Genomic DNA, 13,401 nt, shown 5'->3' on the forward strand with positions numbered 1-13,401 from the left:
AACTTTGGCTGTTTCATTGTTGATGAATATGTCAAACACCCCCTGGTTTACATTTTTCATCCACCGATTCACCTCGCAAAAATGCAGCTGAACAAGGTAGAAGAAACCAGAATCAATGGGGAAAAACCAGCTCAAATTGTAAAGCACATTGACATTGGAATATAGTCCCATGGCTCTAGCTATCTTGTAGACCATCTCAGGTGCAGTGCATAGCAAGGAAGTGAGTTGAGGTAGGGAAATTCTTATGTTAAAAAAAAAAAAAAGGGCAGAGAAATTTACAGTGGGAATTTTAAGGAAGTCCAGAGAAATTTTCAAAATTTCTCTAGAAAGTCCAGAGAAATTCTTCCCATCATAATATCAGGGACCTTAAAAAAAATACCCCTAAAAAAAATACTAAAAATATTAAAAAAATTCAATAAAAATAAAAAAACACGAAAAATAAGAAAGTAAAATTTTCTGAAAAATGTTTTTGAAAACAGCATGGTTAATAAAATGTAAATTTATTACAATAGTGTCCTACGCCTTTCGCGGGCATTTTTTTTCTAGTATATATATATATGTTCATGGATGCAAGCAATGGCACCATTCTTTGCTTAACTGACTTATTATCATCTCTCTCTCTCTCTCTCTCTCTCTCTCTCTCATCATGGAAACTACTATCAAACAACAACAGCAGAAGCCTCACATAGTCATTTTCCCCTCACCAGCAATGGGTCATCTCATCCCACTCAGTGAGTTCGCTAAGCGACTCGTCCTCACCCACAACTTCTCAGTCACCTTCATCATCCCCAACTTTGGGTTTCCCATCAAATCCCAAAAATCTTTCCTCGACTCCTCCATGCCCAAAACCATTCAAGTCCTCTATCTCCCTCCTCCTCCCCCTCTGGCCGACGTTCCTTCCGATGCCGATCCTTCTTTTTTTGTCATAACGGCCATGACTCGTGCTGTCCCGGCTCTCCGTGACTCGCTCAAGCTCTTAACTGAGTCAACTCGCCTCGTCGCCCTGATAGTCGATGTCGTTGGCACCGACTCATTTGAAGTAGCTCGAGAATTCAATCTGCTACGGTACATTTTCGTGCCTTTATGTGCAATGTCACTGTCATTGCTTTTGCATTTGCCCAAGTTAGACGAAGAAGCTCAAGCTCACGGTTGCAGTGACTATAAAGACATACCCGACCCAATCAAAATACCCGGTTGCATCCCGATTCGGGGCACACAGTTTGTAGATATGTTGCAGAACAGAAACACTCACACTTACAAATTGTTCATTTACCATACCAAAAGGTACAATCTGGCTGATGGGATTATCGTCAATAGTTTCCTGGAGTTGGAATCTGGAGCTTTTAATGCTTTTGCGGATGACGGGGAGGATGGGTCGGGTAAAAAACCGCCCATATACCCGATTGGACCCTTGTTACAAACCCGTCCGATAAGTGGAAATGATGATGATGTGGAGTGCTTGAGGTGGCTCGATGAGCAGCCACGTGGCTCAGTGTTATTTGCGTCCTTCGGGAGCAGTGGAACCCTTTCACAGGAGCAGCTAACTGAACTAGCCTTGGGTTTGGAGATGAGTGAACAGAGGTTCATTTGGGTTGTTAGGAGCCCAGCTAAGGATGGTGCAAGTGGTGTTCACTACAATGCACAAAGCATTAACAAGGATGATGACCCATTTGATTTCCTACCAAAGGGGTTCATGGAGAGGACAAGAAGAGGGGGGTTGGGTCTATTGGTTCGGTCGTGGGCCCCACAGATTCAAATCTTGAGCCATGGCTCAACCGGTGGATTCCTGAGTCATTGTGGTTGGAACTCAATACTAGAAAGCTTAGTCAATGGAGTGCCTTTAATTGCTTGGCCACTCTTTGGAGAGCAAGAAATGCATACAGAAATGCTAACCAAACAATTCAAAATCGCGTTTAGACCAAATAAGAACGAGGAAGATGGCCTTGTTGGTCGTGAAGAAATCGCAAAACTTGTAAGGGATCTTATTTTAGGAGAAGGCGGGAAACCACTTCGACAAAAGGCAAGGGAGCTGAAAGAGGCGGCCGCCACCGCCACGAGTGCACATGGATCATCTGCTAGGTCACTTGTTCAAGTCATCCAAATTTGGAAAAATCATGAAACGGTAATGCTTTGACACCCGCTCTGATACCATTTGTAATGCTCCACCTCCACCACCTGCCTACCTGCCTGTTCTGTTGGGTCTATCATCATGACTTGACTCGAAATGCAAAGGTTTAAGTTATTTAGTAATAAAGCTCGGGGTGCGGAGGTTCAAGTTATTTAGTAATAAAGCTCGTGGTGCCATGTATAATCAAGATCACCCATATGTAATCTTTTGATATCCTCAATGGTTTGTTGTTTAATGCATCACTTATGTCTTTGTTTTCCTTTCTTTCTTTCGTTGTTAAACCGTGGAGTTACACTTCTTGTATCAGTTAATGTTATTCAAATCAATCAATATGGGAGAATATGTTAGTATCAATAATACTACAAATTTAAATTTTTTATTTTGAATGTTATTTGAAAATATCAATTCTTGATTCTAATTCATTCCATACTTAAATTCCACATTAGATTAATTCAATTTCCATTACATAAGTGCATTATCGAGGGATAATTTTTCGGTGTCAATAAGATTTCAAGTACAAGTATTACATTTATTTTAAGGATTTTCATAGTATTACATTTATTTTCACTTTCTCTTCGCTGGGGAAATTTCTCTTAATAACTTTAGAAAAAAGTTAAGGATCATGAAATTTTTTTCATGAAAATAATCATGAAAGATTTATGATTTTTAGATTACTTTGACTAGTGTGTGGTGCTTTATTCTAAGTGTAATCCAAAGATCACAAAGCTTTCATGATTATTTTCATGAAAGGTTTTTCATGATACCTAACATTGTGATAACTTTATGGGAACTTATTTGTAGGAGTTAATAGGTGAATTTGTTATTCAATAGTTTATATGATAATTAATGTGTTTTTCATCAAACACTATTAAAAAACATCATTAATTATTAATTTTTAGCGACAATTTAAAAATTGTCATAAAAAATGCCACTGATTATAAGTTTTAGTAACAATTTAAAAAACTTGTCACAAAAAAATGTCACTAATTTTTAACTTTCAGCAACAGTTTAAAAAATCGTCACAGAAAATTTTTTCTAATTGTAAGTTTTAGTGACAATCTATAAAAATTTTGAAAAAAAAAATCACTAATTATCAATTTTTAGCGACATATGCAAAAAATATCACAAAATTATTTTTAGCGACGATTTTACTAGGACTTATTTTCAATAAAATTTGATGAAAATTAAATCTAATTATTGGGACCTATTGGTAGTTTACCCTTTATTTTTAAGGATAAATTACAAATACACCTCTTGAGATTTATTTAAAAATAAATTTCTCTTTCTAGTTTGAAAAATTACAAATATCTCTTTTTTATAATTTTTTATTTAATTTAATTAATTGAAAAAATAAAATTCTCAATTGTTCTATAATGATAAAATTACCTTAATTATTAATTGAAACAAATTTATGATATTATTAAAAATTATTAATTGATTTGATGATTTATCAATGAAAGGGTCATTTGTTATGAAATTAAAAACTTTCGAGGATGGAATGCAATTTCTAAAATCAAATGGATAAATTATATTTTAAGCAAATCTCATGAGTGTATTTGTAATTTACCCTTATTTACAACACAAAATTCAAATTATAATACTATAACTCCATAATTACGCTCATTTTTGTTGTAAGTTGAAATCACAATGCAACGGTACCCATTTTTTAATTATATTTTAAGAAAGTGAGCAAATATTATAAATAAAAAAAAAACTTGTAAAATATATTATATCAGAAATGTCAAGGATCCTAAAAAAACTACCATTGCTCCTACCATATCATTCATATTCTCTTCATTATATCATTTCATTATATTATTTAATGATTGTGAAAGGATACGAATTATAAAAAAAAAATATTTAAAAAATTTGTGAAAGAACAATATCAATAGCTAATATATATATATATATTAAATATTTAATTATGAAATAAAGGTAAGTTGACATTTTCATTACAAGGTACACCCCTAAGAGCATCTCCAACGGTAAAAAGCATTTTACTTATCTAAACATTATTATAAAGTATATATTTTATTTTGTCTATCAACTATTTCATATTTCTTCTCCAACCATGCTCTTTATTTTAACTATTCATCTAACACTTTGCTTGGTTAGAGTTTTCAAAAAATATTTTTAAAAAAATTCTACTTTCTTGTTTTTCGTATTTTTTTATTTTTATTGAATTTTTTAAATATTTTAAGTATTTTTTTTTAATTTTTAGACATACCTAACATAAATATACCTAAAAGTAAAAAATTTGTGAAAAAAAACCTTTCAAAAATTCACTAAATACCAAAAATATACAATAAAAAAAAGAGAATTTAGTACATTATTTATATTTCTATGTATTTATTAATTTTTTAAAATATTTTTTCACAAATTTTTTACTTTTTAGATACATCTAAGTAAGGTGCATCTAAAAAAGTAAAGAAAATGTTTAAATTTTAAAAATATTCACTAAAAACAAAAAAAATGCGAAAATCAAAAAACTTAGTTTTCAAAAAATTTAATTCAAAAAACTAAAACCAAACACACTGATTAATTTTATAAAATGTCACATCAGCAACAAAGATGGAGGGAAATGATCTTAATGATTAAATAGATTTTGCCTAACTTTGAAGGTTAGCTATGATAGGGAGTAGTTTGTATTATGCTGCTGTGCATCACATGTGATTGTATACCTGGATTAGTTAGAGAGAGAATAGGTGGTTAGGCAGTTATATAGTTTGTTACATAGATATATATAGTTATATACATATGGTAGCTAGTATATATAACGCTCTTCAATGTAACTGATTGATTAAGATGAATGAATAAACTTTGAAGTTCTTCGTGGTATCAGAGCCCTGTTAAGCTCCATCGAGCGATCAATGGGTTCCTCTACAGAATCTTTATCTTCTTCTTCTTTCATTCCGTCAAATCTCAACATGCTGATTTCAAATCTAAGTTCTCTTGTTACCATAAAGCTTGATAGCACAAATTTTATCATCTGGAAAAACCAGATGCAAAACATTCTTCGTGCAACAGACTTGTTGAAGTTCGTCGATGGTTCGTTTCCATGTCCTGTTGCTCATATTCGCAATTCTTCAGCAACAGAGGTTAGCAATCCAGATGCGATTCAATGGCAGATGATTGATGCACATCTCTTGAGTTGCATCACAGCTACGCTTTCACCTGCAATTTTTACAATAATTCTTCACCTATGGTCCAGTTCTGCGGTGTGGACTGCACTTGACAAACGTTTCACGAATCTTTCTCGCTCACACATTCATCAACTGAAGAACAGATTGAATTCTGTTTCGAAAGGCTCCGATTCGATGGAAATCTATCTGAACAACATCAAATCTATTGTTGATCAACTTAGTATTGCATCTTCCTTTATTGATAATGAGGATATCGTTCTTATCGCCTTGAACGGCTTACCGACTGTGTATGATTCTCTCAAGACAGCCATCCGAGTGAGACCTGAAAGTATATCTATAGAAGATCTCTCTTCTTTGCTCTTCTCAGAAGCTCTTCATATTGAAGGCAAGTTACAACACAACTCAGATCTTCATTTTGCTCATGCAACACAGTGAGATTCCAATGTCAATGCTTCCAAAGGTTATGTTTCCTATCATAATAATCGTGGCTCTTCTCGTGGTGATTCTCGAGGCACTTTTCGTGCAAATCGATTCAGTTCTAATCGATACTCTTCTTTTCGAGGAGGTCGGTCTCAAAATTGCACCAGATCATCTTTGGAACCATTTGCCAGATTTGTGGAAAAGCTAATCCCTCTGCTTCTAAGTGTTGGCATCGGCTTGATCTTCAATATCAGCCCCAGACACATCAGTCTCAACAATCACCTACTGCTTCTTCATCTGGTGCTTCCGTGCCTCATCAATCCAAGGCTTTTCTCACCACCACCCCTGATGATACTGCATCTCATGCTTCTAGTCCTTGGTTCTTGGACTCTGCTGCTTCTGACCTTGTCACAAATGACCTTCATAATCTGAATTCTTATCAGTCCCATACTGGTTCTGAACAAGTTACCATTGGCAAAGGCACTTCTCTTCCTATATACCACACTGGCAAAGGTATTCTCTCCACCCCACACCACTCCTTTAAGCTTGCGAAAGTTCTTCATGTCCCTTCCATACAGTCCAATTTGCTCTCTGTTCAACAATTCGCCAAAGACAATGATTGCTCCATAATTTTTGATAAAGCTACCTTTTCCATCCAGGACAATCATTCTAAAGCAATTCTTCACAAAGGTTTTCGTGCTAATGGCCTCTACCATTTTCCTGTGGGTTCTTGCCCTTCTCCACATGTTTTTGCTGCCTCATCAACATCTCCTTCCACTGCGGCTATATGGAATAAAAGACTTGGCCATCCTTCATTTGCAAAATTTCAATTACTAAAATCTGAATTGTCATTGTCTCATTTTTTCAATAAAAATGATTTGTCTTGTGTTGCGTGTTCCATTTCTAAATGTCATAGACTTCCATTTGTTCTTTCTAATTCCAAAACTAATGTTCCATTAGCTTTAATTCACACTAATGTTTGGGGACCATTTAATTGTTCCTCTAGTGCTTATCGCTATTATGTGTTGTTTGTTGATGATCATAGTCGCTTTACATGGATTTATCCTCTTGTCTATAAAAGCGAAGTCTTTTCTAAATTCATGATGTTTAAAGCATTTGTGGAAAAATAATTTGGTTTCCTCTTAAAATACTTCGCTCAGATGGGGGTGGTGAATTTATCAATACTCAAATGCAAGACTTTTTGAATTCTCATGATATTCTTCATCAATTTTCTTGCCCACACACTCCCTCTCAAAATGGAGTCACGGAGAGGAAGCATTTGCACATTATTGAAATAGCCATCGCCCTGTTATATCAATCTTCTTTACCCCTATCTTATTGGTTTGAAGCTATTGCTACAGCCACCCATCTCATTAATCGGCTTCCTAGTGCTTCTCTCTCTAACTGTTCTCCTTTTGAACTACTGTTCCACATTAAACCTGATTACTCTCATCTTAAAGTGTTTGGTTGCTTGTGTTTCCCCTGGCTTAAGCCTTATGCTTCTCATAAATTGGGACCTAAATCTGCGTCTTGCGTTTTTTTGGGCTATCACCCTTCTGTCAAAGGCTACCTCTTCTCTCAAGGGTTTATCCAAAGCAAATGTGATTCATCCTTGTTTGTTCATAAAACCCTTTCTTCTCTTACCTACCTTTTGATATATGTTGATGACATCCTGCTAACTGGTTCCAATGAGTCTTACATTCAAACTCTCTTGACTGCCATGCATCACACTTTTTCAATGAAGGACTTGGGCCCTCTGTCCTATTTTTTTGGTATTTCAGTCTAATCCTCACCTTCTGGGTTTTTCCTCTCCCAAACCAAATATGCAGTAGACTTATTAGCTAAGGCCAACATGGTTGACTGCAAACCTTGTGCCACCCCTGTCTCCCTGAAACCTCTTATTTCCTCTGATGCCTCTTTTCCTTGTTCTAACTCCTCTCTTTATGGGAGTCTTGTGGGTGCTTTACAATATCTCACTATCACCAGACCTGAGCTCTCTTACACTGTCAATCAGGCGTGTCAACACATGCATTCTCCTACCATTGCTCACTTTTCAGCTGTCAAGAGGATCTTGTGATATGTTAAGGGCACTATCCATTTTGGTCTTCAGTTCCATCCCAGTCAGTTCTATTTGCATGCTTATAGTGACTCCAATTGGGCTGGGGACTCCACTGACCGCCGCTCTACTTCTGGCTACTGTATCTATTTGGGTAGCAATCTCATCTCTTGGTCCTTCAAAAAGCAAGCCACTGTTTCCCGATCATCCACTAAAGCTGCATACCGCAGTCTTGCTCACACTGCTGCTGAGCTGTCCTGGTTACAAATGCTTCTCACTGAGTTCTCCATTTCTCTATCAACTCCTCCTACGTTATGGTGTGATAATCTCTCCATGTCATTGGCTACCAATCCTGTTTTCCATAGTCGATCCAAGCATGTTGAAGTCGACTGCCACTTTGTCCGTGAAAGAGTTGCTGCCAACAAACTTCTCCTCAAATATGTTCCTTCTGCTGATCAAGCTGCTGACATTTTTACCAAACCTCTCTCTACTGCTCGGTTTTCCTTTCTCACTGACAAGCTCATGGTTTCTTCCGCTTCCATTAGCTTGCGGGGGCATAATAGGGAGTAGTTTGTATTATGCTACTGTGCATCACATGTGATTGTATACCTGGATTAGTTAGAGAGAGAATAGGTGGTTAGGCAGTTATATAGTTTGTTACATAGATACATATAGATATATACATATGGTAGCTAGTATATATAAAGCTCTTCAATGTAACTGATTGATTAAGATGAATGAATAAACTCTGAAGTTCTTCAAGCTACATGTAGCTAGTGAATGCGAGTTGAGTTAAAATGCCTAATCATATGTCTAGTGCATTGGAGTTAAAAAAAAATGAGTTATACTAGACATGTTGACTAACAAGTATTATATACCTACTGGGTTGGAGATGCTCACCAACTACGTGTGGGATCTAGACTGTCCACTTTCAAGCTTAAAATAAAAAATTAAGTGGATATATCCTATTTTATTATAAATTTATTTTTTAAGTACATTTAAATTAAATGAATTTAAAATATAAAAAAATCATTAAAAAAGTTAAAAATTAAATAATAAAAAAAACTCAAAATTATTTAGTTTTCAAAACCAAACAGTGATTGATTTTCTATACACTCCTACTACCGATGATTGATCTTCAAGGTCATTCAAATTTTGTTTTTATTCACCTATTAGCTTTCACCTTTATAAAACTTGTTTATATAGAGGTCTTCTCTCACAAGGATTAAGACGAAAATTTACAAACAATTAGTGGGAAATAAACCAATAATTGGGAATTAAGAGAAAGTGGTGATTTGGTCAACCACTAACTCATATTACAAATAACTCATAACAATGAATACAATATATATTTATTCAAAGCTTCGTTCTTGGTCACAATTCATATTCGAAAAGGACACATGAGCCCCTAAGCCTCATCACCTAAAAATATGTAAAGAGAAATAGAGTTAGATTTAACAAGCTTAGTAAGTAAATTAGTACAATGCCAAAGCTAAAAAACTAAAATTTCAGAAACCTACGAACCAATGAGTATGAAAAGAACTAAAAATTACTAACATAAATTAGTATAAAGAATATAAGTTTTGAACCGCTTAACTATAATTCGATGTGAGAGGTCACAAACTCAACCTAAACAATGAATCTATTCAATTACACTCATTTAGATTTTATTTGAATTTTTCCAAATCTATAAATGAGTTTAAATGTATTACATCTTACAAATGTAATCAAAATTTATTTTAAAATGGTTAGAAGTGAGAATATATAGCGATCCCGATTTTACCCCGACCTTCATTGTGCTCCAGACTCGGGTTCCATGGTTGAATATTGTACCCATGTCTTATTTTCCTCCTTTAATTCTTTAAATTTGAGCTTTGAAATATGTTGAGCGTGTTTGGAATAGGTTGGTTGTTACTTGGTCTAGGTTGTTGTTGCTCAGATTTTAGTTTCTTCGCTCAAGCGAGGTCTCTTGCGCTCGAGCGAGCCTTGTGTAGTTTGCTTCTTCGCTCGAGCGAAGTTTCTTGCGCTCGAGCGAAATTTGAGAGTTCTCAGGTTTCTCTCCCAAACGCAAATTTTCTGGGGAGGTGAAGTTCTTTGCTCGAGCGAGGCTTCTTGCGCTCGAGCGAGTCTTGTGAAATTGCTTCTTTGCTCGAGCGAGACTTCTTGCACTTGAGCGAGCGTGTGCGTCTGTGGTAGACCTGAAGCTTTGCATTCTGCGCTCGAGCAAGGTCTCTGTACTGTGCTTTATATCAATGAAGTGTCTTTGTTTTGCCGATCAAAAAAGATTATGCTTGATTGTAATTTTATATTATAATTTATTGCATTTTCTCAACTAATTTGAAAGATAAAAAAAAATGAGAAATATTTTTAAGTTGTAAAATATGATTTTTGAAACTTATTTAAGACTCTTAATACATATAGACAAAATAACTCTATTTCTTTTGTCTTAATTATAATTTTTGAGAGGATGTTAGATATTTGCACATAACGTGTAACCAAACAAGTTTAACCTTTTGTTATTTTTATTTTTTTATTTTAATAAAAAAATATAAAAAACTTATATGAAACAAAATTATAACTTATTTTAATTTTTTTAAACTAATAATCTAAAACGTTATAGTTGTAAAAACTTGGTTACATGCGATACAAAATTGAGTCATTATCTATCAATATTTTATTCATAGTAAATATGGTAGAGACTTAAATCACTAAAATTGTGACACATAAAATGATAATAAAGTATTGTATATAAATTTGTCATATTCATATTTATTATTATTCAATGATGATAAATACTAATATCCAAATATTTTTTTTTAGCTGGTTTTACAAATATTTTTAGTAAATTTTTAAATTTTTAAATTTTTTACTTTTTATGATAATGTTATTATTGCTAGAAAAAACCTATGTATTTGAGAAAAAGAGAGCCATGCTACCCTAGCACAACCCAACTCTCTCTTATATATGAGTACGTAGATATATATTTGGTAAAGTTTAAGTGAGTGTTGGATAGGACAATACCAAATGTTACTTAAGTAAACAAGAATTTTATGGGAGTGTTTAGAGATTTTTTTTAAAATTATTTTTATTCTTATTTTTATTTTTATTAAAAGGTTAGTATGTTAGTAAAATTAGGTTATAACTTAAACGAGCCGCTGCTGATCTATCAACTCAAATCTTAGACCTTCTACTCACCGCACTCTAAGGCGCGACTACATACATGCCACTCGGCCACAAGGGCCTTGGCATTTAGAGATTAAAAATGTCAAATATTGTTAGACAGTCACCTAAACAATAATATATTTGTTAAAGATTGCCACGACCCAAACTCGGTTCCTGGAGGTTCGGTGTCGCGATAAGACGAAAAATGAAGTCATAGCAAATTAATATTACAGCGGTGTAAAATAAAATGGTACCCAAAACTTTATTTAATTATAACAAAAACATATGCATTGGAGCTTCTTTTTAATTACATTACCAGAGTTGGACTATGACTATAAAGTGCCTTGTGCCTACCCCATGCGATGGTCTTGATACGTCACCTGAAAGTGGTTAACAACTATAAATATGTGGCAGAGCGAGAAATATTATATTGAGAGCATAAGATAGCCACCATGGATAAATATTTGGCTAAACAAAAAATGGTTTAGTTCGAACGTATAATATAGAAATCATATAAACAAAATAATTATAACCATGGTACAGAACAGAACAAAACAAAGGTCAATGGATTTTTAAGTCATCCAAAACATGAGATTTTCAGAGGGCCAGATATTTAAGTTCTCAGGCATGGAACTTTCAGAGGGTCACAAAAATACTAACAGAATAGAACAGAGGGTCACATAAAAAGTGACAAATTAAATGACCAACAGATATTAAAGTCCCCCAAGACATGGGACACCGTGGTGATACTTATAAAATAATTATTTAAAAATGTATTTAATAAACAATTTTATCCATAAATTTTCCTTTTAAAGCAAATAAAATTCATTTAACAAATAATATATTTAAAAAATTAGTATAATTTACAAAATATAATTTCTATAAAATAATTTATAATCACTCAAAATATGGTATAATAAAACTCATCCTAAAATTAATCCCTAACTTTTCGCTCCGGACTCACTCCCTCTCATAAATCCCTTGTTTGTCAGAGCATCCACAATAGACACACTAAGTTGTGTGTTAGTGTCAGTTGCCAATTTTTGCCTAGCTGAGGGTATTGTTTGGTGCTGCAGTGGACCTGTTAACGCGTGTGTTAGGAGTGTCTGTTAAAGTCAGCTGCTAAGTTCTTTGTTATCTGCAGTGAGTGTTCTAGCGAGAGGAGGGAAGCGTTTTTTTTGTCTTACGGGTTGACTGGCCAGTTGATTGGTCAACGACAATTTTTTTTTTTTTTTTTGGACTTGAAATTTAATTTTGGGCTTGAAATTTTTGATTAAACTAAATTATTTATTTATTTTATTTATTATATACACACATATATATATATATATTTAACACACACCTTAACAAATCCATTGCACTACCACTCACTCTCTAAAATTAACAAACTCTTAACACATTTTAACAAATATTTTTGAATCCCATTTTTATTATTTTTTATTATATAACACACTCTAATAAACAATTTTAACCACCCCATTGTGAAGGCCCTCATATTTCCTTCCTCTTCTATTCTTTTTCAATTCACCGCACGGCCACACGACTTACCACGTTCCCCAACACGTGGTACCACGTTTCCTTTCTTTTCGGTATGTATATATATATATATATATATTTTTTGTGGGTGTCTTTTCGTACTATAATTTAAACTTTATATCATTTGAATTATAAATTTTGTTTTAAATAAAGACATTTAAAGATATCATTACTCTATTTCAAAGGTAAAGTTGTCAATTTAATAAAATATAAATTTTTGACAAAAATAAATGTCAAAAAATATTTTTAAATTTTTAAAAATTATTTCTATCTACTAAAGATAAAATTATGTAAAATTGATAAATTTTTAAGACATTTATTTATTTTTTTACCAATTAATTTTTATTACTTGTTGGATGATGATCATGTAATGGGTGTTTATTTTTATTTTCATTAAATTAGTTTCTATTTTTTCAAAAGTTACGTATATCGACAACTTTGATATTGTTATGAAACCAATTCATTAAATCAAAAAATCTAAAACTAAAAAAATTTCATATATTAAATATATCGACTGTATATTAAAAGCCTAACAATCACCTATTACATGATTATCATCCAAACACATAATAAAAATTAATTTGGTAAAAATATAAATAAATATTTAAAAAATTTATTAACTTTATATAATTTTATCTTTGGTGGATAAAAATTATTTTTTAAAATTCAAAATATTTTTTTGATATTTATTTTTGTTAAATTAATTTATATTTATCAAATTAACAATTTTATCCTTGAAATTGAACAATAATATTTTTAATTATCTTTATTTAAAATAAAATTTAAAATTTAAAATTAAATGTGTCATAGTTAAAAAATAAATAACTAAAATAACACCAATTTCAAACTATAAAAATTATTAGTGTAATTCGCCAGTTTTTCCTTCTCTCTCCTTTCTATCTTTCTTTCTTTATTATTATAATAATATAATATATATATATATACGAACGCTCGCA

General features: G+C 32.9%; 1 protein-coding gene across 1 annotated transcript; it reads left to right on the forward strand.

Moving 5' to 3' along the window:
• Positions 1–575: 575 nt before the first annotated feature.
• LOC114312773 (hydroquinone glucosyltransferase) lies at positions 576–2,482 on the forward strand. The gene has a single exon (XM_028259346.2). The coding sequence runs from the start codon at positions 647–649 to the stop codon at positions 2,132–2,134; it is 1,488 nt and encodes a 495-aa protein (XP_028115147.1). The 5' UTR covers positions 576–646; the 3' UTR covers positions 2,135–2,482.
• The last annotated feature ends 10,919 nt before the right edge of the window (positions 2,483–13,401 follow it).

This window comes from Camellia sinensis, chromosome 6, assembly GCF_055761805.1.
Source record: "Camellia sinensis isolate YWXY chromosome 6, ASM5576180v1, whole genome shotgun sequence".
Taxonomy (NCBI): domain Eukaryota; kingdom Viridiplantae; phylum Streptophyta; class Magnoliopsida; order Ericales; family Theaceae; genus Camellia; species Camellia sinensis.